The 26,044-nt window shown below is 42.9% G+C and overlaps 1 protein-coding gene across 1 annotated transcript; it reads right to left on the minus strand.

The window, feature by feature from the left end:
• Positions 1-281: 281 nt before the first annotated feature.
• Positions 282-21,451, minus strand: RIOK2 (RIO kinase 2). Its single transcript, XM_004613112.2, has 10 exons — positions 21,219-21,451; positions 17,117-17,255; positions 16,155-16,271; positions 13,004-13,179; positions 9,767-9,855; positions 7,815-8,006; positions 7,220-7,312; positions 6,042-6,509; positions 4,071-4,164; positions 282-525 (listed from the first exon to the last, which is right to left on the minus strand). The coding sequence occupies exons 1-10, from the start codon at positions 21,282-21,284 to the stop codon at positions 361-363; spliced, it is 1,599 nt and encodes a 532-aa protein (XP_004613169.2). The 5' UTR covers positions 21,285-21,451; the 3' UTR covers positions 282-360.
• Between the last annotated feature and the right edge of the window lie 4,593 nt (positions 21,452-26,044).

Here is a 26,044-nt window from a genome sequence, read left to right on the forward strand (position 1 = left end):
TTGCCTTGCACGAGGCCGACCTAGGTTCGATTCCCAGCATCTCATATGGTCCCCTGAGCACCACCTGGGGTGATTCCTGAGTGCAGAGCCAGGAGTGACCGCTATGCAATACAAAAACCAAAATATTATACTTAGATTAAAAAAAAAATCACCAAATATTTCTTATAAAAATTATTTTTAAAAATAAATTTTCAGCAGATTTTATCAGTCATCTAAATTATATGGAAAATGGTACTGCTCTAGCAGATTCATATTTTTTCTTTAGAAGACATTAAAATCAGTCAAATGTATAAGAGTTTATTAAGGGATGCTCTGGAAGGATTAAAAAATATATACAGAAATAGTCATGATATGAACATATTAATCTCCCCAAAAGCTGGCTGCTTCTAAGCTTGATTTTATATTTTGCATGTTTTCTCTCCGTTGCTTGGTAAATACATTTGCTTCCCCTTTCTGCAATCGACGTCTGGCAGCTGCTTTTTGCTGTTTGGTCAACTGACGTTTCACCTTCTGTTTTACCCGTTCCTGGAAAGATTTCATGAATTAATATCACTCTGACCATTCTGATGAATAGACAGTCAACAAAACAGGGTTATATTATGGCTATTTTTCAAAGTTCTGTCAAGAGCATGAATTAAAAAAATTCTAAATATGACAGCTCTATAAAAACCAGCTATGAAATGACATTCCAAACTAGTTATAAAATAGGGGAAATTAAATTCCTAATGGAAATACAAATTATGGCAAATACAGTAACAATCCTTTGACTAACACAACCATAGTGCCACCCGGTGTCTATCAGAAAAACTGAAAACAAAACAAACCCATAAAAAACAAAAACCAAACCCCAAAACAATAAACCCCCCAAATCCCAAACATTCACAAGACAAAAGGATTTCTCCTTTGCCTTACATGGTTTTGGTTTAGAAGAAGAAAATTATGTTTGAGAACATTCCAAATGTTGATGAAATATATCCCAGAGTGTCTCTGGAATTAAGGTGAAGCAATAAGCTGCAAATCGCTACTCTTAGAAGGGAAAGTGCAGAGTGTTAGGGACACACAGAACACTTTCTCATAACAAAGTCATACATTAGAATCATTTACCATCACTGAAGGCATGGGCTGCCAAATTATGACTTATAGAAATGAAAATTCTTATAAAAACAGAAAATTCACATTTTCTGTTCAAAATACCATTTCCCCCAAGTGCTGGAGCCTACACTTCAATGATTTCTAACCCACATCAGACATCACAACTGACTGAAGCAAGGGTCGCATTAGTAAGTGCCCCCCGATGCAAGGCACAAACAGCTTTTGCTCCAACACTGACTATGGGCCTGAGAGGCACAAGGTGTAGGATGAAGGTGCCTAACACTGTTTCCTGACCGGATCCACCTGTAACCTGAAACTTGGGAGACAAAGAATGGCTAGAGGATATTGCTTTGGGGAACCACAACCAGCAGTGCTCAGGGCTTACTCCTCTGTATCAGGGATCATGCCCGACGGGGTTTGGTGGACCATATGGGGTTTGAACCTGGTTGGCTGCATGGAGGCAAAAAGCCCTACCTACTGTACTATTGCTCCAGCTCCAGATAATATTAACGCCGCTAACAAGCTCAGGCTCCTTCAGTCAGAGGGTTCTGAGTGTGAGGAAAGGAAGAGAAGGGAACAGAGTGCAGACAGCACAGAGGACTCGGAATTCACAGATGCAGATGGGAACGCTGTATTCCAGGCAGTACCCAGGACTTAGGAAGACCTGACATCTGAGAACTGAAAGCAGGTGGACTGTAGGTTTCAAGTGTGAGTGATCCACCTAAGACAGGACCCACCCAGGAAGCCAGAGGACTCTCAATGTGCAACAGTATCTTATTTGCGAGGTGGGGTGTTGGGTCACATCTGAGGTGCTCAGGGTTTACTCCTGGCTCTGAACTCAGGGATCACTTTTAGTGGGGCTTGGGGGTTTGACCCTGAGTGAACTGCATGTAAGGAAAATACTTCAATCCCTGCACAATCTCTTCAGCCCCCACTTCCCCCCAAACAGTATTTTAATTACAATAAAGTCTAGGGCAATGCACTCAGAATTCCACAGAAAAACCAAGTCACAATGCCAATGCTTATACTCCCAAATTTGTGTGAGAAAACCAAAAGGCCTTTTTAAACAATAAGAAGTATCTTTCATACCACTTCACTCAAATGACCACCGAAATCTGTAACAGGCAAATCAAGAAGTAAATGAGGCAAGAAAGTGCTGAAACTAGGCACTGAAAATCAGGTCGCATGCATCATGTTTAAACAGACCCTTCCAGAATACTCCCAAGGAAAAAATCCATTTCTTTTCTAAACAGTCTGCTTGCTCTTCCCCTTGATGACAATCCTCTGAACAGCTGAGAAACGAGAAGATCACATATCTAGAGAACAACTATAAACCCTACACGGTAATGTTCTTTATGTGAAAACTTGAGAGAAAAGTCCATTTTAAAATATTTTATTTTATGGTGCTGGAGCAATAGTACAGTGGGTAGGGCGTTTGCCTTGCACACGGCCGACCCGGGTTCGATTCCCAGCATCCCATATGGTCCTCTGAGCACCGCCAGGGGTGATTCCTGAGTGCAGAGCCAGAAGTAACCCCTGTGCATTCCCAGGTGTGACCCATAAAGCAAATATATATATATATATAAAAACAAAAAGAAGAAATAAAAAAACAAAATAATTCAGGAGGCACATATAATGTACTTTGTTGGTTTTATTGATGGTGGCCTCATGAATTTATTAAAAAGTAAGATACCTATGTCTGGATGTTTACACAATTCGTCTGCCTAGAGAAAGGATGGAACTTGCCAACGACAACCTTTTCTTCTGGTGAGGAGGTATGCCCAGGGTGCTCTCAGCTTACTTTCTTGCTCTATACTCAGGGATCACTCCTGTCAGCCTTAGGGAACCGTGGAGGGTTCCAGGAACCAAACTCCCTCGCAAGGCAAATGCCTTCCCACCATACGATCTGTCTGGCCTCCATTTTTCTATTTCAAAATTTTAGAACCAGCTAATAAAGTGGATGCATTTCCATACTGCAGCTATGGTGCTAATATGCTTAAGCTACGGCAGGAAACCTAGCAGGCTTTGCGCGCACGTGCACTGAGGCTGGGTAGTAACTCCGATGTTAATTAGGTAGCAGGTCCAGTGATTCAGGCACAGGATGGCCTCCCAGCACCCCTGGGTGTGGTCCCTTCTGGCCCACCAATTTTTCAGAACAAAATTCACTCAGTGTCCCCCCGCAAAGCTGCCTTAAGTGAACAGTCCCCCTCTCCCCACCACCGACTGCATCCGAGGCTGCTGCTGACCACCCTGATGAACTATTCCAGTCCCCCCTGAAGGGCATCCTGCTCACGGCGAGAAGCAATGCTCCAGGCCAGGATTTTGAGAACCTTCCCCCCTTCTTTTGGTCCAAATATTTTGACACAGGCAAGCACTGCCAGAAACATCTTGACTCATTCTGCATCAGGGTTTGCATGGGATTGGAGATTGCTGAGCCTTCACACTGCCACATTTCCATGACTCGCTCCACATGCAGCTCTGTGACCACACATGACATGCTCAAACTTTCTGGTCGGATGGACACCAAGCTTTTTTTCCTTGACAACAAGCTTCTTGCCTTTTCCCACCTTCTTTCCTTAGTCCCCGTCCTGCCAGCTGCCCTGTGGCTCATGCCATGCCCCCACTGATTTTTGCTGACAGCACCCCTGGAATATCCTGGGGGCTCACCGGGGGTGGTATGAGCCCTGCTGAGAAACACTGATCCAGACTGCAGGACAATCTACAAACTCCCCCTTTGACTTGAAATTTCTCTGCATTTTATCTTTTGATTTCAAGTTGTTACATCCAGCCTTCCCCTGAAAAGCTCTGGATAACTGCAGCTAAAAGTGAATTCTCTTTCCTTTATTACTAAATTTGCTCTTGCTATAACTGGATACTGATAACAAGTGAACTGTGTGTTTGAATAACCCTCACTGTGCCTCAGCTTAGGAATGGGGTACATGGAAATGATCTAAGAGAAATGCTGAAAGACTATTTACCGGAGGAATGGTTGAACAGCTTAAAACACTGCCCGCAGAAGTGACACTCAGAGTTCTTGTTCGAGATCGATGAACATTTTCTGTATCTTCATCTCTAAAATGCAAAAATCCAAAATGATAATTTATCTAGTTTTCATAATTATACTCAGAATCACTCCTGAAGTGCTAGTAAGACAAAAAGGTAGAGAATACCACTGAGTTCATGACTTTCAAAATTGCTGAACGTAGAATTGATACCTCAGCCCTAACACAATAAACATTTTTCTGGTGTTTTGTTACTGTAAAATATTTGAAATGGGAAAAATTCATGACCATCAAAACTTATTGTTTTCCTTAAACCAGACTTTATTATGAACCTGCTTCTCTTCTGACAAATGAACTATACAAACTTGTCTCTCCTAATTTAAATAAATGGGACTCCTTTTGGCCATTTTCCCACACCATAGTATCAAGTGGAAACAGTGTTTGCTATAGGGAGATAGCAGAAAAAACTGCAACTATGGAAAGTCTTAACCAGTTTCAGATTGGTCAAAGTTTTGACTTTGTAATGCGTGGCCTACCTCCAGTCTGGCTTGGCATCACACAGGGTGGGGATGGAGCTCAGGCCTTGTACACGCTTAGCACAAGTCCTCTCCCCAGACTGCCTCAGTGTGGACCTGTAGCTAATTTCTAAGAAGCACACATTCTATTAATTCCCAAGTCAACGTTCTTCTGCAACAACTATTATACTAAGTTCCTATTCTGGAGAATAAAATTTTGCTCAACATCTGACCAAGAATGCTCATCCAGAAACTATTCTGTGTTCAGAAGACTACTTCACCAGTGTAGCTTTATTCAAGATCCTCATGCTTGATTTTAATTTCACATGTTTACTATTTAAGTGGCAGTAGCTCCAAGAATAGAGATATGGAGCCAACTGGGAAAAGGATCAAAATTCTCACGTTTTGTTTGCTTTCCAGAGAAAGAGGCAGCTGTGTAATACAAGTATGAGTAAGAACTGAGAAATGTTTTTTAAAAGCGTACTCTTGATTTAAATTTGTCACGATGCTATTCTGAAACAAGTAAAACTACTTTAATAAACTAGTTATTCAATTCTGGATAAGATACCCTAAATCTTACAAACTAAACTAAGTTTTAGATCTCATGTTAATTTGAAGTTGACGTTAATATTTGCAAGAAAAAAAATCTTGAGATAACATTAACACTTTTAACTATATGGACAAATAAAAGTGTTCAATCTATCAGAGAACTCATGTCAGGTGGATTTTAAATATATTACACTGATCAACTTATACGTGACGATTTCATGGAGTTTCAACTGATGATCTCTTGTGAGGAAAAGATAAACAACCCTAGAATAAAAACCAGCTGCATCATACAATCTGCCAATCCTGACTACCTTAAAAGTCCCTTGTAGGACCAGGAGGCCTATATGTATGACTGAAGTGCAAGCACGAAAGTTTGTTAGCCTGTAACTGTACCTCACGGTGATTCTCTAATTTAAAAAAAAAAAAAAAAAAAGAAGCAGTAAAAAGGAAAAAAAAAAAGTCCCTTATAAGACTCAGATTGCAGTGTTTTATGGGCATGTTCCCATGTTTGCTGGACTGTCATTAAATGTACAATCACACAGATGAACTCACGCACCCCAAACCCGATCCATATATTGAGAAACCTGTACTCATTCTTAGTACTCCCTGTTCTTCCATCTAAAACCTGATCAGTCTATCACGAAACCTATATTCACTCAGTGCAAGTTCCCAGGTTGCATGTGAGGGCAAAACTTCCTAGAAATCTCACCAGCAGACCCTGCGGGGTCAGTCAGCAGGAGAAACGGTGTTTCCGTTTCACCCAGCTGGTGCAGAAGACAGCTGCCACGCACATTTCGGGTGGGAGCCACACTGCACCCCTCCTGCAGCAGCACTGGAGTCTAGTCTCGAGATCAAAGCAGGAGTGCCCAGCAGGCGTGCGTACCTGAGCAGCCCAGGTTCCAGGGGGCACTGCAGGTCAATGAGCTGAGGGCACATGTCTCCGCACTCCTCGGAGCCTGCAGCCAGGTCATCGTCGCTATCACCTGTCTGTTTCTCCTTGGAAAACTCAGCCGGACAAGTGCGTCCCGCAACCTGCTCTTTCATGTCTCCTAGCGCTTGACTGAGCTCGGTCATTCTGAAGGCCTGTGCGGCAGGGTGCTCTGCCTCTTCCTCCGGGAGGTCCCAGGCCCCTGAGGACCTACGCCCATGGCCAACTGAGGCAGCCACAAAGTGTGGCTCCCTTCCGTCCTCTGCTTCGGATGCTTCTTCCTCGGACAGCCAGGAGCCAGCTCTCTCCTCTGCATCTTGCGACTCCTCGCTGGGGCCCGCTGGGTGAAGCAGCCCGTCATCCGCTTGCATTTCCTTTGTATAGCCGCTGGCAGAGACCTCAATGTCCAGAGAGTCCTCCCTCCTAGAACAGGTCACAGTTAGCGAGAATGACACCAACCTAACACAGTTGGCCATGCTGAGGAGGCACAGACTCGATTCACAGCGTATCATCTCAGACATCTTATCTCTGCCTAAATTGTAACACTGAAATTACCTAAGTATACAAAATCAAAATGTGCCCGTTAACCGTTATGAAATAGGCCAATAAAAAGTGATAGACAGCAGAAAGGCCACAGAGCCTTCAGCTGCCATTCCACTTAACAAATTAACTTCAAAGGAGGTGAGAACTCTTACATGAAAATAATTACCCCCAAGCAAGATAATTTAAGTACAAAAAATGAGAAAACTTGGAATTGGAAATGTATGTGTACTTATGTTTTGTCAAAGTTTAAGCTCTGAAGAAAGGAAGAACAAAAATAATAAACAAACTGGCTTTCTTGCATATGAGATGAACACACAGCATCTAATATTGGATGAATGTTTGTAAATTTAGAAGAAGCTAGTTATGTTCCTCCCACCCAACCATCGGCAGAACTGCCTCAATGAAACCAAAGACGGTGTTTCCTAGTTCTTTAAAAGTTACTATGTTTATATACCTTATAAAAGTTACACTCAGCATCAATTATAAGGCCAGTGGTCACTAGCTGAAATGTTTTTCAGATGAAAGTGTTAATTAGACCCAAATAAATTAGGCCTTTAAATTCAAGCATCTTAGGCAATCAGAGTACATACTTGATATCACTGAAAGTCGGGTAAAGTTCACTTTCATAGTTGAAGCGCTTCATGAAGAAATCTCTAATGCACTTAACATCTCTGTCAAAATACCTGCAAAAGCAAGAACTCTTTCAGTGGCTTATTTTTATCCATTAGCAATTAGTCATGACAAAATCCTTTCTGTGTGACACTTCATAATTTTTACATGAAAGAGAAAAGATTATTCATTATTTAAAAAACTAAAATTAGAGCTCCTCAAATACCAGCTGTTATTGGTACATGGGTCCTATAAATCAAGTTAAATCACATTAGTTCCCTATAAATTATTGCTGCTTAAACTTGGAAACATCATAGAATGCCTCTAATTTTGGTAACTGTAAAATGACTTCTATTTTGGGACTCTTCTTATCTTACTAAAACTGGTTAATCATCTGAAGACAAATCACTCAACAGCTGTGGACTCATGTTTTAGCATTGTTTGTTGTAAATGTTATTTAAAGTCTATTTTGTAACTATATATCTTGCTCCTGAATAAAGAAATTTTCTGAAGGGAATCTGGAAGGGCTTCACTGAACACAAGCTGAGTGGAGCACAGACTTTTCAGTATACAGACCATTCTGCATTTGGATGTGAAGTTGAGACCATCTGCGGAAAATCAATCATGGTGATATGGTCCTCCTCATCCAAAATGAGATTGAATTCATTGAAGTCTCCATGAATCAATCCATGATTCGCCAACTTGACAATTAGTTCCATAGCTTCATCATATACTGATGCAGGATCTTCAACCTGGTGTATTTGACATCTGAAAAGTATTTATGGATTTTCAGTTAGGGTCTGTGATTTACAATACTGTTAACGCTAGGGTTTCATGCATATGACACTACTCCCTCCACCAGTGTCCCTTGCCCTGTAAGTGTAGGCCTGCAGATGATTCTGTATTTCCATTACCATGCCACCCTTCTTCGGTCTTCCTGACAGCCAATCTCTTCTCTATGTGCTTTCTCTGAACGTCCCCCTTTCCACTCCAATGGAGTCATTTAAAACACCTTTCTAATAATGAAAGAGCTTTTATCTTTACTACCAGTGGTTTCAATCAAGGTTGCCCAATCAATGACAATTCTGTCTTTATCATATCTGACCTGTCAGTCAACTTCTTCCTCCTCCTTCAAACACCTGCCTAATTATATCACCCACCAATTTTTCAGGCTCTCCTCTTTCTGCACTGCCCATTTCTTGTCATTCTCTTAGGACAGTTCTTCAACTTCTCCCAGACCTCCAGATTTTCCTGGCGGTACTGGGGGACCATATGGGATGCTGGGAATCAAACCCGGGTTGACCGAGTGCAAGGCAAACGCCCTACCTGCTGTGCTATCACTCCAGCCCCTCACGCTCTTCAAATGGGACTTTTTGTCTTACTGAGACTCATTCTTGGTGACCTCATGCAAGTTCACAGGTTTAAAATCAGTGGGTGTATTGATTCAATCTTGACTTCTCCCTGGATCTGTTAGGCAGCTGACTTAGGACCGTGTCCCGACGGAATCTTCCTATCCCATTTTTAAACTGCTCTTCCCATATCCCTTCCCATTTTAAGAAATGGCAACTCCGTCCCTTTAGTTATTGGGGTCAAAACAACTTTGGTCTCCTCCTTCACTTGCTCCTTCTCTCTCATCAATAGGTAAGTCCAAACAAATCATATTGGCTCACTTTAAATGGTAGTCACAGTGTGGTCGTTTTTCTTTTTCTTTTTTTAGTGTGGTCATTTTTTACCTCCTTCATATGTGACCCCACTTCTTGCCTGGACAATTATATCCATCTCCTAACCTGCTTTCCAACTATGTCCTTGTCTCAATACATCAACCAGAATGATGACATGACACTTGTCAGCTCAAAATCTTCCATGACCTCAAAGTAAGAAATTCTTGAAATGTATCAACTCAAAATGGCCTTCACTTTAAACTGACAAGAGTTTTAGATAGAATACATTTCAATAAATGGAAACCTTCTTGGACCTCTCCATTCCCCAAACAGGAAGGCATGCACCATACCTAAGACTTGCCTGATGTTCCGCTGTCCTGGAACAGTTTCTTAGCTACTGGTAGGGTTTTCTCTCTCCTTTCAGGATTACACACAAAATAACACATCAGTGCAATTTTTTCTGACTCCCCTATGCAAAGTACCAGCCTTCTATGGCTACTCTGGAATGTCATATCCCATTTAACCCTGCCTTATTTTTTTAGGGGAGCAAGAGGGAGTCTGAGCTATACCGGTCAATCTTAGGGGCTATTCAAGGCTCTATATAGTGGCGGGGATTGAGCAGGAGTTTGCTGGGTCAACCTGCTTAGCTTTCATCATAGCATTCACTAGCATGTCAGATACTCCCTTATTTAGCTATTTATTGTATGACTTCTACAGAATGTAAGCTTTCTGTGAAAAAAAAGAAAAAGAAAAAGCTTTTTTTTAATTTACTGCTGTCCCTAAGGCAGTACTTGACACACAAGATTTGTTATAAAAATTTGAATTTATGACAGAAATATCAGAACCCACTGTTTTATGAATACTTACAGAGGGTAACCATTTATGAGTTCCATGACCACAGCATGGCGGTTATAATCAACTGGCTTTGGAACTGGAAAGTCCCTCTCATATAATGCCTAAAATATAAGAAAAAGAAAGTAAACCTACAGAGAAGTCATTAATTTTTAGGAAACAAAAGTAAATGTATCTGTCCACAATTAGAAAAACAGCAGAACTTCACAAATTATAGTAACACATAATCATTTATGAGACTAATTCACAACAGCAAATGAGAAGTACATAAAAACAAAATTTTAAACCAGCTTAAACTCACTTTTCCACCAAACACTCACTATTGAACACACTAAATATTTTGCACTTTTAAGATCATAAACACCAGTGTGACAAAGCCTGACTTAAAGCAGCTTTAAGTTTCTTGAGACTCTCAGTTTCAGGATATTTCCTTTATGTTTTTCTAAGTTTCCACCACTTAAAGACGTGTGCTAAAAAATCCAAATGGAAAAATAAATTGTAGTATCTGCATTATTTTTGTCATCTGGTTTTGGGATCACATCCAGTGGTGCTCAGGGCTTACTCCTGGCTCTGCACTCAGGATTACTGCAGATGGGAACTCAGGAGATCATATGGGATGCCAGGGTCATGTGCAAAGCAAGTGTCCCACCTACTGTACTCTCTCTCCAGTCTCTGTCTTTGGGCACTTTAGAAAATGAACTAATTGAGTGGATTAGGCATTTTGGCTTGTAAAGTACTGACCTTTGTAAAGACCACAAAATGTAATATAAATCTATTGTGTAACAATAGACATACTCTAATATTGAGTCAAATATGACATTAGATAACTCATAAATTCATCTTCTCCCTCACATTGAACTTATTCTGTCCAGTATCCTACAAATTTCCAAGGTTCTCTCAAAATATCTATCTGCAATTGCACCCTCTGTCATCCACAAATGCTGCCCTTTTCATCTGTGTCCCCAGCAGTGATGCTTGGCTTGCTGGCTATGACCCAAAAATCAAAAACAAACAAACAAACAAATCCAACATACGGGGGCCGGAGCTATAGCACAGCTGGTAGGGCGTTTCCCTTGCACGCGGCCGACCCGGGTTCGATCCCCGGCATCCCATATGGTCCCCCAAGCACCGCCAGGAGTAATTCCTGAGTGCAAAGCCAGGAGTAACCCCTGAGCATCGCTGGGTGTGACCCAAAACGAAAAAAAAAAAAAAATCCAACATATTATTACTCACTAAAAGGGTGAATCAAATTTGTGTGTGTGTGGTTTTTATTGTTGTTTTGGAACCGTAACTGGCAATGCTTAGGGCTTACTCCTGGCTCTGTGCTCTGGTATCACTCCTGGTAGGGCTCAGGGGGACTATGTGAGAGGATTAAACCCAAGTTGGCCAAATGCAACACAAGTGCTTTCCCTGTTCTACTATTTCTGGCCCCAACAAGGTAAATCTTAAAAATTGTGTACTCCAGTTTCTACCTTCTCTGTAGAGGAACCAAACTACTTTCAAAAGATTTTTGTTTGCCTCCCTCTAAATTTTTCCCCTAATACAAATCATTTTGGGCTTGCCTTGGCAATCAAGAACAAGTAATCTCGAGTACTGACATGGTGGTCGAGTCCCTGTCCCAATTAATTTCATTCCCTCTTAAAAAAGGAAAAAAAAAAATCAATGTTTCTTAGGAAGAATACTAAGTACACTCAGGTTTTATTCTTACGCTTTGTACAAATAGCCCAAGAAAACAGTTCTGGAAAAACATGTAATCCCTACCAAACTGCTTACTGACTACTACAGAATACAAACTATTGCTCTGAGACATACAATCCCCAACATGTATAGCAGCAGCATTATTCTTGCATGCTATCTTGGGATTTTTTTCTTCCTGATATATCAAGAGTTTAGGCACATCAATTACACTCAAAAGATACCAAAATCCACCCCCCCCAAATGATCATAAACTACAGTGATTTTTAAAGATCCAATTTAAAAATTAAAATAAGGGCCCAGAATACGGCTCAGAGGGTGAATGATTGTCTCACATGTCTAGAGCCCTGACTCAAGCCCCAGCCAGTGGATCTCCAATGCCCTAACAAGTGTGTGACCCTCAGCACTACAAAAACGAAATAGCAGCAACAACAAAATATGTATGGAATATCGGGGCTGGGGATGTGGCTCTACATGGTAAACCATGCATCCAGCATGTGTGAGGCTAAGTTTAATCCCTGCCACTAGGTGCCCCCCCTTTTCCCCCTGCCAAGACTACCAGGCATGGCCCTTAAAACAAAACAAAAGTCATAACCATAGCCAGCGAGAAGTACAGCAAGTAGGGTGATTATCCTGGCCTGGGTTTGATCCCTGGAACCCTAGAGAGACACCAGAGCCTGCCAGAAGTGATCCTTGAGTGCAGAGACAGGAGCCCTGAGCACAGCCAGGTGTGCCACCCAAACAAACAAAAAACCTGGAGCAAAACCAAAAATTTTTGTTCCAATTTTAGTATATGTATTACCAAAGTGAGCACACAAACATAAATAAGTAATTAAAACAATTTTTTTAAAGATATGCTAGAAAAAATTTTACTGAAGAGAATAGATACAATGCTATTTAGTGTTTAAATATGGGAGATTTAACTCGGCTATTATTAGAGGTACTGAATAAATTAATTTTGATGATGAGGTGACAAAAAGACTTTTACCAGTTCTTTCTTTTTTGCTTTTTTGGATCACACCCAGTGATGCTCAGGGATTAGTCCTGGCTCTGCACTCAGGAATTACTCCTGGTGGTACTCAGGGGACCAAATGGGATGCTGGGGATCAAACTTGAGTCGGTCACATGCAAAGCAAACACCCTACCCACTGTATTATCACTCGGCCCCATTTTTACTTTTCTTACTTACAAATTTACAAACTGGCATCTCTTCTAATGTGAGAAAGATAAGTACCAGCCAACTTATCTGAGACCTGCATGTTCCCACAGAAGGCGCTCACTCACTTGTGTCTAGACAAACACTCATACATACACATCTGTGAGGTAGCATCTCATAAACTGTTCAGGCTACTTTATCTTCACACACTTGAACAGTCCAAAATACCTCCCACAGAACGAATCACCAAGAAAGCAAGTTCAACGGTTAGAAGTTTTCTATAGGGCTCGGGAATGAGAGTAAAAGGAAATTGGGGCAACTCGGAGACTGATGTCTGTCACTATAACCATTTAGCTACAAGTGTTATTGGGCTGAAAACGGTAAAATCATTTGAAAAATACCTTCATATAGGCAAATTCTTTCATGGCAGAGAGACGAGATAAGTAAAGCCAAGACACATTATGCCTGTGTTTATGGTAATCACGCTTGTTTTTCAGGTTCCGAAATGAGGTCCTTCCCAGTCTGTGAAGCTTTAATGCAAACTGCTGGCCTTTTTCATCAGCAATAATGTAAATATCTAAAGCCAGATTTAAAAAGGGTTATTAGTCGAATTCCATTCCAATCAGCAGAAACATTTCTGAGTTTGAATTTATTTGTATCAAAGTTTATCCTAGTAATTGGAATACTTTCTGTCCTGTAAAATTAATTCCAGTAAAAATGATAAGACAACAGGTATTAGGACCTACTACCAAACAATCACCACACAAGTGGTGTGACAAAGGTTAATGCTTACTAATGTGCTTAATGTTCAACTCACGGATTCTGGGGGGAATTCTGGGGGTGTTTGTGGGCCACACCTGACTGTGCTTAGGAGCAGTTTCTGGCTCTGTGTTCAAGGGTGACCCCTTGGTGGACCCTATGGAGTGCCAGGGATGCAGGGTTGGTGGGATGCAAGGCCAGTGGCTTAAACCTTATACTATCTCCAGCCCCATTCAATTCAATTCATTGGAGAAACATCTCATTGTTTCCTAGTGTCCAACAAGTGCCAAAGTGATATAATTTTTTTCAACATGTTTCCATAATAATTGTTGGAATATAATCCTATGACAAATTAGAATGAGGGGAAGTTCTTCCCCAAGTATTTCAGCTATCTAAACTAGTTAATATTTGCAATGCTGGTATTACATGTTCGAATTATTCATGGGTAATTCCAGTCACCACCAGTCTCTATTGAGAGGCAGTCTTTCACCCTATTCGAAACACAAATCAGTGCAAATTTTGGAGGAAATATATTAAGAATTTTAAGTGTACATAACTTTTACTCAAATAATTAAATTTCTAACAATGTATTACAAATTTATATGCAAATTTTCAGAGAGGTCTATAAGGCTTTCACACCAAAATAAAATGACAATGAGATGTGTGGTGTAAAAAGATGCCGTGGGTAGTGAACACAAAAACATGGGAGACCACGAAATACGGCTTCCTTTCACTTGGGATCTGAAGATGTGAACATACGCACATATCCAATACATAGAACCCCAGGACATTATATACTTGTATTAATGCAGGGAGCTTCTAGAAAGCCATGTAAGAACAGCAGTGACAGCTTTGGAAGGAGAAACAGGAATCTTGGTGGAGGAGTAAGATTTATGTTTTATTGCATGACTATACTTCTGTGATACTGCTCATCTTACAGGCCGTGAAGTCTTTAAAAACCGTGGTTTTTTTTTTAAGTTGAACAAACAGAGAAAGGGAGGTTCATCTTAAGAGATTCCTGTTTCATCTTACACAAACACACTGCTGTTCTTAGCACACCTGTGAGACTTATATGACCCTATGGAGATGAATGCTTTATAATGCCTTTTCTACCTTTATGTAGGATATCATTGGTTTGTCCTTTCTCCCTTGCTATTAAGACTTTAGCTTTATCTGGTAATAATCCCTAAACAATTCTAGACTACATTGGTATGTCCTGCTCCCCTTGCCACTAGGAGCTTAGGTGTATCAGTCACACCCGTCAAAGTGCTCGAGTCACTTCCATTCCTTTGTTTATCTGTAACTCTTCCCCTAATCAGACTGTTAATTTGTAAGGTCAGACCTTGCTAGGACAGTAAACTTGTATTGTAAGTTAATATTGCCTTTATCCTCTCCATATGTCTTTCGGATAGTTTACTTTAAAATAATGTCCTTTTTGTATGGACAAAGAAAGACAGTTGTTAATATGCTTTGGTAACATGGGATTTAATTGGCTTCAAATATTATTGACTCCCGGGCATCTGCTTTCTCGACTTTAGCCTCAGCTGCCCTTACTTCCTAGCACCCCCAAAGGCAGGGTCCCGACGAGGGACGGGACGGACCCAGGGCAAGCGGTGAGTTATGTGCTACCCTGCCATCAAGATGGGCCTGGCCAAAGTGCCTAAAGCTTAACTATATGTTAAGAGCTTGGTCATGGACATGTCATGTCATGATCCAAAAGCAATGACGAGACTAGGACCCTGCTAGGGATAGGAAAGACTAATCTGGCCTGAGCACTGTAGTCTGAGATCGAGATGACCCCAGGAGAGCAATTCTATACGCTTAATGCATCTCTTGCTTGTCCATACAAAATTACTAATATTATGAATGCTTATATGTTTGTTAGACAAGGAGAGAAGAAACACACCCATGGTATTCCGCTCTTGGGTGGGTGTCCTGTTGAAAGAGAATTTGTCCTAGAAGAAGCATCCCCTGAGGGAAAGAACTTTACCCCTATTGATTGTGACCACGCCTATGTGTAAGCCCCAACCCCTCATGCTGGGGGATTAACTAGGCTGAAAGAGTGGGCTGGGGGGCCACTCCCAGGTCAGTTCCAGAGCGAGATCTGGAGAAGCTAGATCGAGATCCAGATCCAGAGGAGAAGGAGAATGAAGTAGGATGGGGGAGGAAGAAGCAGGAGGAAAATCAGAGGAGAATGGAGATGGGAATGAGTAAACTGCAACTGAGATCAACCAGCCTGGCCCTCATTCCTTCCTTGCCTGCCTCATCATCGCCATCAACCTTCCCGGGGTAGGGGAAGCGGCTGGAGACTACCGAACGCGGACGGCGGGAGAGACAGCGCCGCTGCCCAGTGCCCAGTGCCCGGTGAGGTGCTCCCCTCCTCGCCCCTTTTTCTTTTTTGTGTGTGTTTACACACCATTACATGGAAGTAACTCTACTTTCATGATCATACTGTTCTGATGTAGAAATGGGGATTTACATATTCAGTATCTTTACTGCTTCTTCATTACATATTTTAACTGTTCAAAAGTTCAGCTATAAAATGAAAGTAAATTATGTCAATGTTTTGGTCATTAAAAGAAAACTAATCTTGCTAACTAACTTGGTGAAACTCATTTTTTTTGTGACAAACTTATGAAAAAGCAACAAGTTAGCAAACTATGGGTAATTTTATAATCTGTGTTGCTCTGACCAACAATTCTAATTTTGTTTTATTGGCCAAAAATGGGAAAACTAAAGAGATGAATAATTCTTATGTATAGTGAAGGAAACAACCGTCCTATCAGCACTTACCAGATTCTTTGCCAACGCCCATTTGGTTTCCCACAGACTCGACAACCTGTCTAGCGGAGAGAGTTTTCAAGGCCAGGTAATCGTAGCCTGCATTTGTCAGCCGATAGCCCTGGACAGCTAGAGAGGCCAGAGGAGAAAGACCAGATCTCAGGCACAGTGCATCACCAAGTTCAGTCAGTTCAGCTCAGGAAAGCTTAAAAACACAGGAAGTCTTAGCTGGTAAAATATGATCCAGTTTTATGAATGCAGCATTTCCTTTCACGCTGCATTTCCACAGACTGGTACAAAACAGTGTTTGTCACTATAACGAGAAACAGAAACTGAAAAGTGATGGTGCAGCTGAGACACTGGCATATCAATCTCATCAGTTTGTTTTGTGTCTTTGATAATAAAGAATTCACATGCATTTTTAATTTTTTCTAGTCATTACTTTTGTATCTTATGAGAAGTACAGCTTTAGCACGGATGGTTTGAGAAGTCATGCCCGTGAAGTCCTGTGCCAGGTTATATTTCACAAAAATTGCAGCAACAACATCTCTATACTACTTGCTCTTGTGTGACTGGAACCTGCTAAGCCTCTCTCTGGAGGTGGAGACAATTTTCTCTCCTCCTTGACTGGGAGGGACCTGTGACTGCTCTGACCAAATGAATATGGCTGGAGTATACTATATTGGCCCTAAGTAGGGCTCTTTGCAAAGTGCAGTGCCTGCTGAATACATGCCCTGGGCGAAGTCAGTTATAATAAAAACATCACGAATGATAGTATAGTGGACAGGATGTTTGCCTTGCATGAGGCTGACTGAGTTTGATCCTCACCACTCGGGTGGTCCCCGAGTATCACCAGGAGTGATTCCCGAGTGCAGAGCCAGGAATAAGCCCTGAGCATTGCTTGGTATAACCCCCCAATCTCTGAAAAAGAAAAAAAATCATTAATGGTGGCTGTGAGTCAACCAAATACTTACTTTTGGTACGTTCCCAAGCTATGAGTTTATGTTTCACTAATTCTCTTAAAACTTTATTACAGCCACCATGTTTGAGGCTGGCTATGGAAGCAATCAAACTGCAGGGAACTATTTCATGATTCTTCATGCCCATTTCAACCTGAAATGAAAGGAATCATTACATAATTATTACCAAGACAGAGACAGTCTATTAAAACTTTGTCAAGAAATAAACTTCTAACTTGTCTGACAAAGCAACTTCCCAAACAATTAATTATAGGACATTACTAAATGCATGCATCTACTGAACCGCAGGCATAAATGCAAGGATTGTAAAAGCTCAGTAGTAGTTCCTGATGTGACAAACACTAAAATATTTACTGTCAAAGTCGCAGGCTATAAAATCAATACCCAAAAATCCATGGCCTTCCTATATGCAAACAATGAGACAGAGGAAAGGGACATGAAAAAAGCAATCCCGTTCACAATCGTGCCCCAGAAAATCAAATACCTTGGAATCAGCTTAACTAAAGAAGTAAAGGACCTCTACAAAGAAAACTATAAAACGCTATCCATGAAATAAAAGAGGACATGAGGAAATGGAAACATATCCCCTGCTCATGGATAGGGAGAATCAACATTGTCAAAATGGCAATACTCCCCAAAGCATTATACAGATTTAACACAATCCCTATTAAGGATACCCATCACATTCCTCAAAGAAATGGATCAAGCAATCTTGAAATTCATATGGAACAATAAACACCCACGGATAGCTAAAACAATTCTTGTGTAAAAGATGATGGAGGTATCACCCTCCCCAACTTAAACTTTACTACAAAGCAGTAACAATTAAAACAGCATGGTACTGGAACAAAGGCAGAGCTGCAGACCAATGGAACAGGGTGGAATATCCCTACACACAACCCCAAATGTATGATCATCTAATCTTTGATAAGGGGCAAGAAATGTGAAGTGGAGCAAGGAAAGCCTCTTCAACAAATGGTGCTGGCATAACTAGACAACCACATGCAAAAGAATGGGCTTAGACCTCGACCTGACACCATGCACAAAAATCAGATCAAAATGGTTTAAAGACCTCAACATCAGACCACAATCCATAAGGTACATGGAAGACAAGGTTGGCAAAACCCTTCATGATATTGAAGCTAAAGGTATCTTCAAAGATAACACGGAACTAAACAATCAAGTAGAAACAGAGGTAAACAAACCGGACTATATTAAACTAAGAAGCTTCTGCACCTCAAAAGATACAGGGACCAGAATACAAAGGCAATCTACAGAATGGCAAAGGATATTCACCCAATACCCATCCGATAAAGAGTTGATATCAAGGGTATATAAAGCACTGGTTGAACTCTACAAGAAGAAAACATCCAACTCCATCAGAAAATGGGGCGAAGATATGAACAGAAACTTTTCCAAGAAGAGATACGAATGGCTAAACGGTACACGAAAAAATGCTCTACATTACTAATCATCAGGGAGATGCAGATCAAAACAACCATGAGATACCACCTCACACCACAGAGAATGGCACACATCCAAAAGAACAAAAGCAATGCTGTTGGAAAGGATGTGGGGAGAAAGGGACCCTTCTACACTGCTGGTGGGAATGCCAACTGGTCCAGCCCCTTTGGAAAACAGTATGGACACTTCTCAAAAAATTATAAATTGAGCTTCCATTTGATCCAGCAATACCACTTCTGGGAATATATCCTGGAGAAACAAAAAAGTTTAGTCAAAATGACTTCTGCACTTGTATGTTCATCGCGGCACTGTTTACAATAGCCAGAATCTGGAAAAAACCCGAGTGCCCTAAAACAGATGACTGGTTAAAGAGACTTTGGTACATCTATACAATGGAATACTATGCAGCTGTTAGAAAAGATGAAGTCATGAACTTTGCCTATAAGTGAATCAACATGGAAAGTATCATGCTAAGTGAAATGAGCCAGAAAGAGAGGGACAGACATAGAAAGATTGCACTCATCTGTGGAATATAAAATAACAGAGTAGGAGACCAATACCCAAGAATAGTAATATATAATACCAAGAGGTTGGCTCCATAGCTTGGAAGCTGGCCTCACATGCTGGGGGAAAGTCATCCCAGATAGAGAAGGGAACACCAAGTAAAATGTGATTGGAGATCCCACGCAGGAAGGGAGATGGGTGCTGAAAGCAGACTAGAGACTGAACATGATGGCCACTCAATACCCCTACTGCAAACCACAACACCCAAAAGGAGAGAGAGAGAACAAATTGGAATGCCCTGCCATAGAGGCCGGGTGGGGTGGGGGGAATGGGATTGGGGGGTGGGAGGGATACTGGGTTCATTGGTGGTGGAGAATGGACACTGGTGGAGGGATGGGCTCTCGAACATTGCATGAGGGAAAAACAAGCACGAAGATGTGTGAATCTGTAACTGTACCCTCACTGTGACTAATTAAAAAATAAATTTTAAAAAATAAAATATTTACTGTCACCTAAATACTTGTCTTTAAGTACCATACCTGGGCATTGTGGGGGATTAAAAAAAAAATGTTAATGTTTTATTCTTGGAAAATGTTTAGCTAACAGTGGAAATAAGTATATAGATACCTATTAGAACATAGGGAAAGATAAGAGCTTAAAGAAACAAACAAAAAAACCCAATGGCTCCACCAGAATACACTTTTTAGCTGCAAGATGAATTTCAGACAATGTAGCACGTGAGACTGACCCGGAGAGATGTGGGAGTGTATTAGTAGCAGACAAGAGACTATCAAGGAAAGACATACATGGAAGGGAGGGAGGGAGGGAGAGAGGGAGGGAGGAAGGAAGGAAGGAAGGAAGGAAGGAAGGAAGGAAGGAAGGAAGGAAGGAAGGAAGATTTGTATAGGGCACCTATGAAAAAGGCGAGGACAGGGAACAGCTAGTAGACTGGTGTTAAAAATTTCAAGACAAGAAGGCTCACTCCTGGCTGGGCTCAAATGCAGTGGGGCATCTGAATTGGGGTTTGACCACATTCAAGCAAGCCGTGCCCACTCTACTATCTCTCTAGCCCGTTGACTAACTTTTAAAGTCCAAACATGAACCTTTAAAAGAACACAAAAAGAACCCATGTGAATCACACTGTATAATTCTCATTATTTCATAACTTCGACTTTTGCACAAATGAAGTAGCTGAGTTACTTGGGAGCTATTATCTTTTGATAAGATTCTCTAGGTTACAAAATAATATATTTTTGCGCAGAAGATCAAGGCGTGAAATTAGTCTTCGTCAAACATGCAGGGGCTTCCCTGTACTTATAATATATTCCGTCTTTTTGGGGGGAGCAGTGATGGGGAGCGTGGGGTTGGGCCAAACCCGGTGGTGCTCGGGCATCACTGCAGGCGGATTCGGGATGTGGCAATTGAACGGAATGCAGTGTGCAAGGCAAGCGCCCTGCTCTTCGCATTAACATTCTGGCCCCCGTGCGAACAGCTCAGAATCTGGTGCTTTTCTCCCATGGATCTGGAACCCTCAGCCTTCCACTCACGGTGTCCAGCCACCATGTCTGGGGTCCTTGCTCTCGCCCCTGCGCTCACCAAGGCTCTTCCCTCCGCTCCCAGGGGCTGCAGGGGTCCCCCGTGCTGCTTCCTTCTCAGTATCCCCGCCCGCTTTCCCGCCTGACTGATGATGAGAACGACGCTGCGGGTCAAGGCCGGCGGCACCACTCAAGCAAGGCCCGCGGAACCAGGCGCGCTCAGGTCGACTGCGGTGGTGCCAGGCACGCTCGTCCCCGACCCCGCCTGTGCCTGCTTCGTGTTACACACTTTCTGGCTCGGTAACACTTCCCAGCATTGACGTACCAAGCATCTGACACTTACAAAACGCGTGTAGGGAGCGAGACAGAGTGCAGCTGGCCTGGCAGGCGGCAGACCCAGGTTCCATCCCCAGCATCCCCTACGGTCCCGAGTCCCGCCAGGGGTCACCAAAGACCCCAAGGAAAGGCAAACAGAAAGACCTGGACCCTGCACGCGGAGGGCTGTGCGGCAGGGCTGTCCCCTGCCGCCCGCCGCCCAGGCCCAGCCGCTCTCCCCGGGAAGCGGCTCTGCGGCGCCCCCGCCATCTCCTCACCGCCGTCAGGACTCGGAAGTCATCTCGGCTCAGGTAGCGCAGCTTGGCGGCGTTCACCTTGCCCATGGCGGCTCCGGGAGCGCGGCGGGTACCGACCAGAGACCCTCAGAGACGCCACAGGTCGGGACTCGCCGCGGGACGCCAGCTGGCGAAGGCCGCGCATGCGCCGGAGACCACGCATGTGCCGGAGCTCCCGGAAGTGCCGCCGTTCGCAGCTCCGACCGCGGTATGCCCCTAGCGGGCGGGTTCTTGAGCCTGCGCTTTAACCACTCAAGCGCCAGAGTCCCGGAAGCGCTGCAGATCGCGGATTGGACCGCGGCGAACCCCAGCGGCAGGCACGGCGCCTGCGCCGCTCTCTGAGCCAGGTCCTGGACGGTGCGCGCGCGTGCCCGCCAACGCGTATAATCCAGACGTTTTCCAAGCAATTAGAAAAATAAGCATGAACAAGCGATTTTTTTTTTTAAAAAGTTGTCCTGAGATTGGCGTGGCGATCTGTAAGAAGTGCCTCTACATGATGCTACTTTACTTGCGTAACTATCAGGTCTGACAGGACCCACTTGTCTGAGCGAAACGGTAGTAGGATGGGAGGAGCACCTTCTTCCCCAAACTACTACTCCTCTCTAGGCGGAGATGCCGGCTAGGAAAGGGACCGGGCTGTTACTCCAACTATTATTTAAGGCCGGCCCCGGGCCTGCGTGGGAGGAGGTGGGGTTCAGCAACGCTGGGGGCGTCTGGCTGTGCTCGGCGTCCCGGGCACAACTTCTGGCTAGTAAGGATTCCCACGAAGATAGCAAAAGTTTAGGCACTCTCCCGAGGGCTTTAGCGAAAGGACTCACATCGCTTCTGCAGGTCCTCTCTTGGTCCCCCAAATTGCACCTTGCACAGAGGGGGCAGACGCTGGTCTGATGATAGCAACGGCAGCAAGAGAGCAGCGGGTGTGCATGTTTGTTTGCATGTGCTTGCTCCTGCTTGCGTGTTTTGCCGCTTATGTTTTAAATCTTTGGAAAGCAGCTACTTAGGGGATGGAGGGGTAGTACAGGGGGTATGGCGCTTGCCTTGCACCAGGCCACTCGAGTTTGATCACCAGCACCGTGTATGGATCCCCAAACTCCTCTAAGAGTAATCTTTAAGCACAGAGCCAAGAGACAGTCCTGAGCATTGCCTGGTGTGTGCTCTCTCCACACTCCCTTTCCCTCCTCCACCCCCCCAGTCATTCTTTTGATAGACAGCAGGAGGTATGAGTATTGGTGCGTATCACGGATATTATGGCACAAACTTTGTTTTATTTATTTTTTAAAATTTTATTGAATCACTATGAGATAGTTACAAGCTTTCATGTTTGGGTTATAATCATACAATGATCAAACACCCATCCTTCCACCAGTGTACATTCCCCACCACCAATATCCCCAGTATATCCCCCCTTCCACACCCTCCCCCTGCCTCTATGGCAGAAAATATTTCCCATACTCTCTACTTTTGGGCATTATGGCTTGCAACACGAACACTGAGAGGTCATTATGTTTGGTCTATTATCTATTTTCGGCACACATCTCCCATCCTGAATTATTCCTCCAGCCATCATTTTCTTAGCGATCCCTTCTCTATTCCATCTGCCTTCTCCCCTCCACTCATGAAGCAGTCTTCCAGCTATGGGGCACTCCTCCTGGCCCTTGTATCTACTGTCCTTGGGTGTCAGCCTCATGTGATGTTATTCTATACTCCACAAATGAGTGCAGTCCCTCTATGTCTGTCCCTCTCTTTCAGACTCATTTCACTTAGCATGATACTCTCCATGTCTATTCATTTATAAGCAAATTTCATGACTTCACCTCTCCCAAGAGCTGCATAGTATTCCATTGTGTAGATGTACCAAAGTTTCTTTAACCAGTCATCTGTTTTAAGGCACTCGGGTTGTTTCCATATTTTGGCTATTGTGAACAGTGCTGCAATGAATATATAGGTACAGATGTCATTTCTACTGTGCTCTTTTGCATCCTCGGGATATATTCCCAGAAGTGGTATTGCAGGGTCATATGGAAGCTCAATTTCTAGTTTTTGAAGGGCTGTCCATATTGTTTTCCAGAAAGGCTGGACCAGTTGGCATTCCCACCAACAGTGAGGGAGCGTCTCTTTTTTTCCCACATCCACGCCAGCACTGCTTGCTTTTGTTCTTTAGAATGTGTGCCAGTCTTTGTGGTGTGAGATGATATCTCATTGTTGTTTTGATTTGCATCTCCCTATGATTAGCGATGTGGAACATTTTTTCATGTGCCTTTTGGGGCCAATCTATGTTGGGACAACCAATCTTTGGCCAATCTATCTTTGGTCTTTCTGCCTTGGGATAATTTACTGGGGCCAGTCTATTCAGGACCAATCTACACTGGCCAGTCTATCTGTGGCCAATCTACCTGGTGCGAATCTATCTTTGGACAATCTATCTTGGACGAATTATCTGATGTCAATGTATCCGGGATAATCTATATTGGGCCAGTCTATGCAGGGCCAGTCTACCTGGGACCAATCAAACTGTGAGTAATCTCTCTGAAGCCAATCTATATGGGGCTAATCTATCTAGGGCCATTCTATCGAGGGACAGTCTACCTGGGACAAATGTTTATTGTACCCAGACATTCTGGCATCGGTCTTTCTGGGGCTAACTCTCTGGTTCCCAATATATCTAGAGCCAATCTATCTTAGATTATGTATCTTGGGTCATTCTATCTTGGGTGAGTTTATCTGGGATAGCTTATTTGAGGTCAATGTATCTAAGGCCAATCTATCCTGAGTCGTTCTGTCTAGGAACAATCTATCTTGGGCCAATCTATCTTGGGCCAGTGTATATGGGCCAGTTTATTGGGGGTCAATCTGTCTTGGGCCAAACTATCTTGGGTCAATATCACTTGGGCTAATCTATCTTGGTTCTATATATCCTTGGCCATTATATCTGGAGCCAATCTATCTGGGGCCAGTCTATCTGGGATCAATCTGTAATGGGCCAGTCTATCCGGAGCCTGGCTATCTGGGGCCAAACTACCTGGGTCCAATCTATCTGGGGCCAGTCTATCTGTGGCCAAAATATCTGGGGCAAATATATTTTGGGCCAGTCTTTGTCCAATCAATCTTTGGCCAATCTACCATGGGCCCATCTATCTTAGGCCATTCTATCTGATGCCAATCTAACTTTGGCTAAACTATCTGTGGCATATCTGTCTGGGGCCCATCTATCTGAGGCCAGTCTATCTTTGACCTATCTATCTGGGGGAAATCTAACTTGGTCCAGCTGTCTGCCAATCTATCTGGGGCCAATCTATCTAAAGCCAATATATTCAGAGCCAATCAATCTTGAGCCAATCTATCTTGGGCCAATCTATATCTCACCAAACTGTCTGTCTGGGGCCTATATCTATTGGCAAGTCTATCTGGGCTCAATCTATATGGATCCAATTGAACTGGGGCCAGTCTATCTGGGGCCAATCTATCTTGACCCAATCTATTTGGGGAAAATTAATTCTGGGCCAATTAACTGAGGGTCAATTTATCTTGAGCAAATTTATCTTGGTCCAATTTCTCTGGGGATGCCCTATCTTGTGTCATTCTACCTATAGCCAGTATATCTGGAGCCAATCTATCTGGGGTCAATATATCTTGACCCCATATGTATTGAACCAATGTATCTGGGGCCAATGTATATGAGGCTCATCTAGCTAGGGTCAATCAATCTTTGTCCAGTCTATTGTTGGTCAATCTAATTTGGTCCAATCTATGTGAAGCTTGTCTATGTTGGGCCAATGTATCTGGGCCAATATATCTTGGTCAGACTCTCTTTGGCCAAACTCTCTGGGACCAATCTATCTGGAGCCAATTATTCTGGGGCTAATCTATCTTGGCCTAAACTCTCTTGGCCAATATATCTGGGCTAATCTATCTTGGGGCCAAACTATAGGGTGAGTCTATCCGGGGCCAACATATCTGTGGAAAATTTATCTTCGGCCAATCTCTGTTGGGCCAATATATATGGGGCTAATCTACTGAGTCCAATCTATCTGGCATGAATCTATCTGGGGAAAACTTACTTTGGGCCAAACTAATTGGGTCAATATATCTTGTGTCAATCTATATTTGAATAATCTATCAGGCCACATTACTATCAGCCAATCTATCTTTGGCAAATGTATTTTTGGCCAATTTATCCTAGGCCAGTTGATCTAGGGGCAATATTTTTTTGGCCAATCTAACTTTGGCCAAGATATCTTCAGCTAAAAATATGTTAGGCTAATCTATCTGGGGCCAATATATCTTAAGCTAAACTATCTGGGGAATAAATCTGTGGGGCCCATCTGTCTAGGACAAATCTATCTGGAGCCAAAATCTATGAGGCAAATCTATTTGGGCCAATCTATTGTGGGCCAAGATATCTTGGGCCATACTATCCTGGTCTAATCAATGTGGAGCCTGTCTATTTGAGGCCAGTCTATCTGGGGCCAATCACTCTGGGGCTAATCACTCTGGGATCAATTTCTCTTGGGCCAACAAATTTTGGACAAATCTATTTTGGGCCAATATAACTTGGGCCAATCTACCAGTGGCCATCTAACTGGGGCCAATATATCTCTGACCAAATCTATCTGGTGCAAATTGACCTAGGGCCAATCTATCCTGGGAAAAAATATCTGGGGCCAACCTATTTTTGGTCAGTCTATCTTGGCCTAATCTATCTTGGACCATTCTATTTTGGGCTAATATATATTGGGCCAGTCTGTCTTTGCCAATCTACTGGGGCCAAACTATCTGGGACCAGTTAATCTGAGGCCAGTCTATCTAAA

This window comes from Sorex araneus, chromosome 1 (genome assembly GCF_027595985.1).
Source record: "Sorex araneus isolate mSorAra2 chromosome 1, mSorAra2.pri, whole genome shotgun sequence".
Classification (NCBI taxonomy): Eukaryota; Metazoa; Chordata; class Mammalia; order Eulipotyphla; family Soricidae; genus Sorex; species Sorex araneus.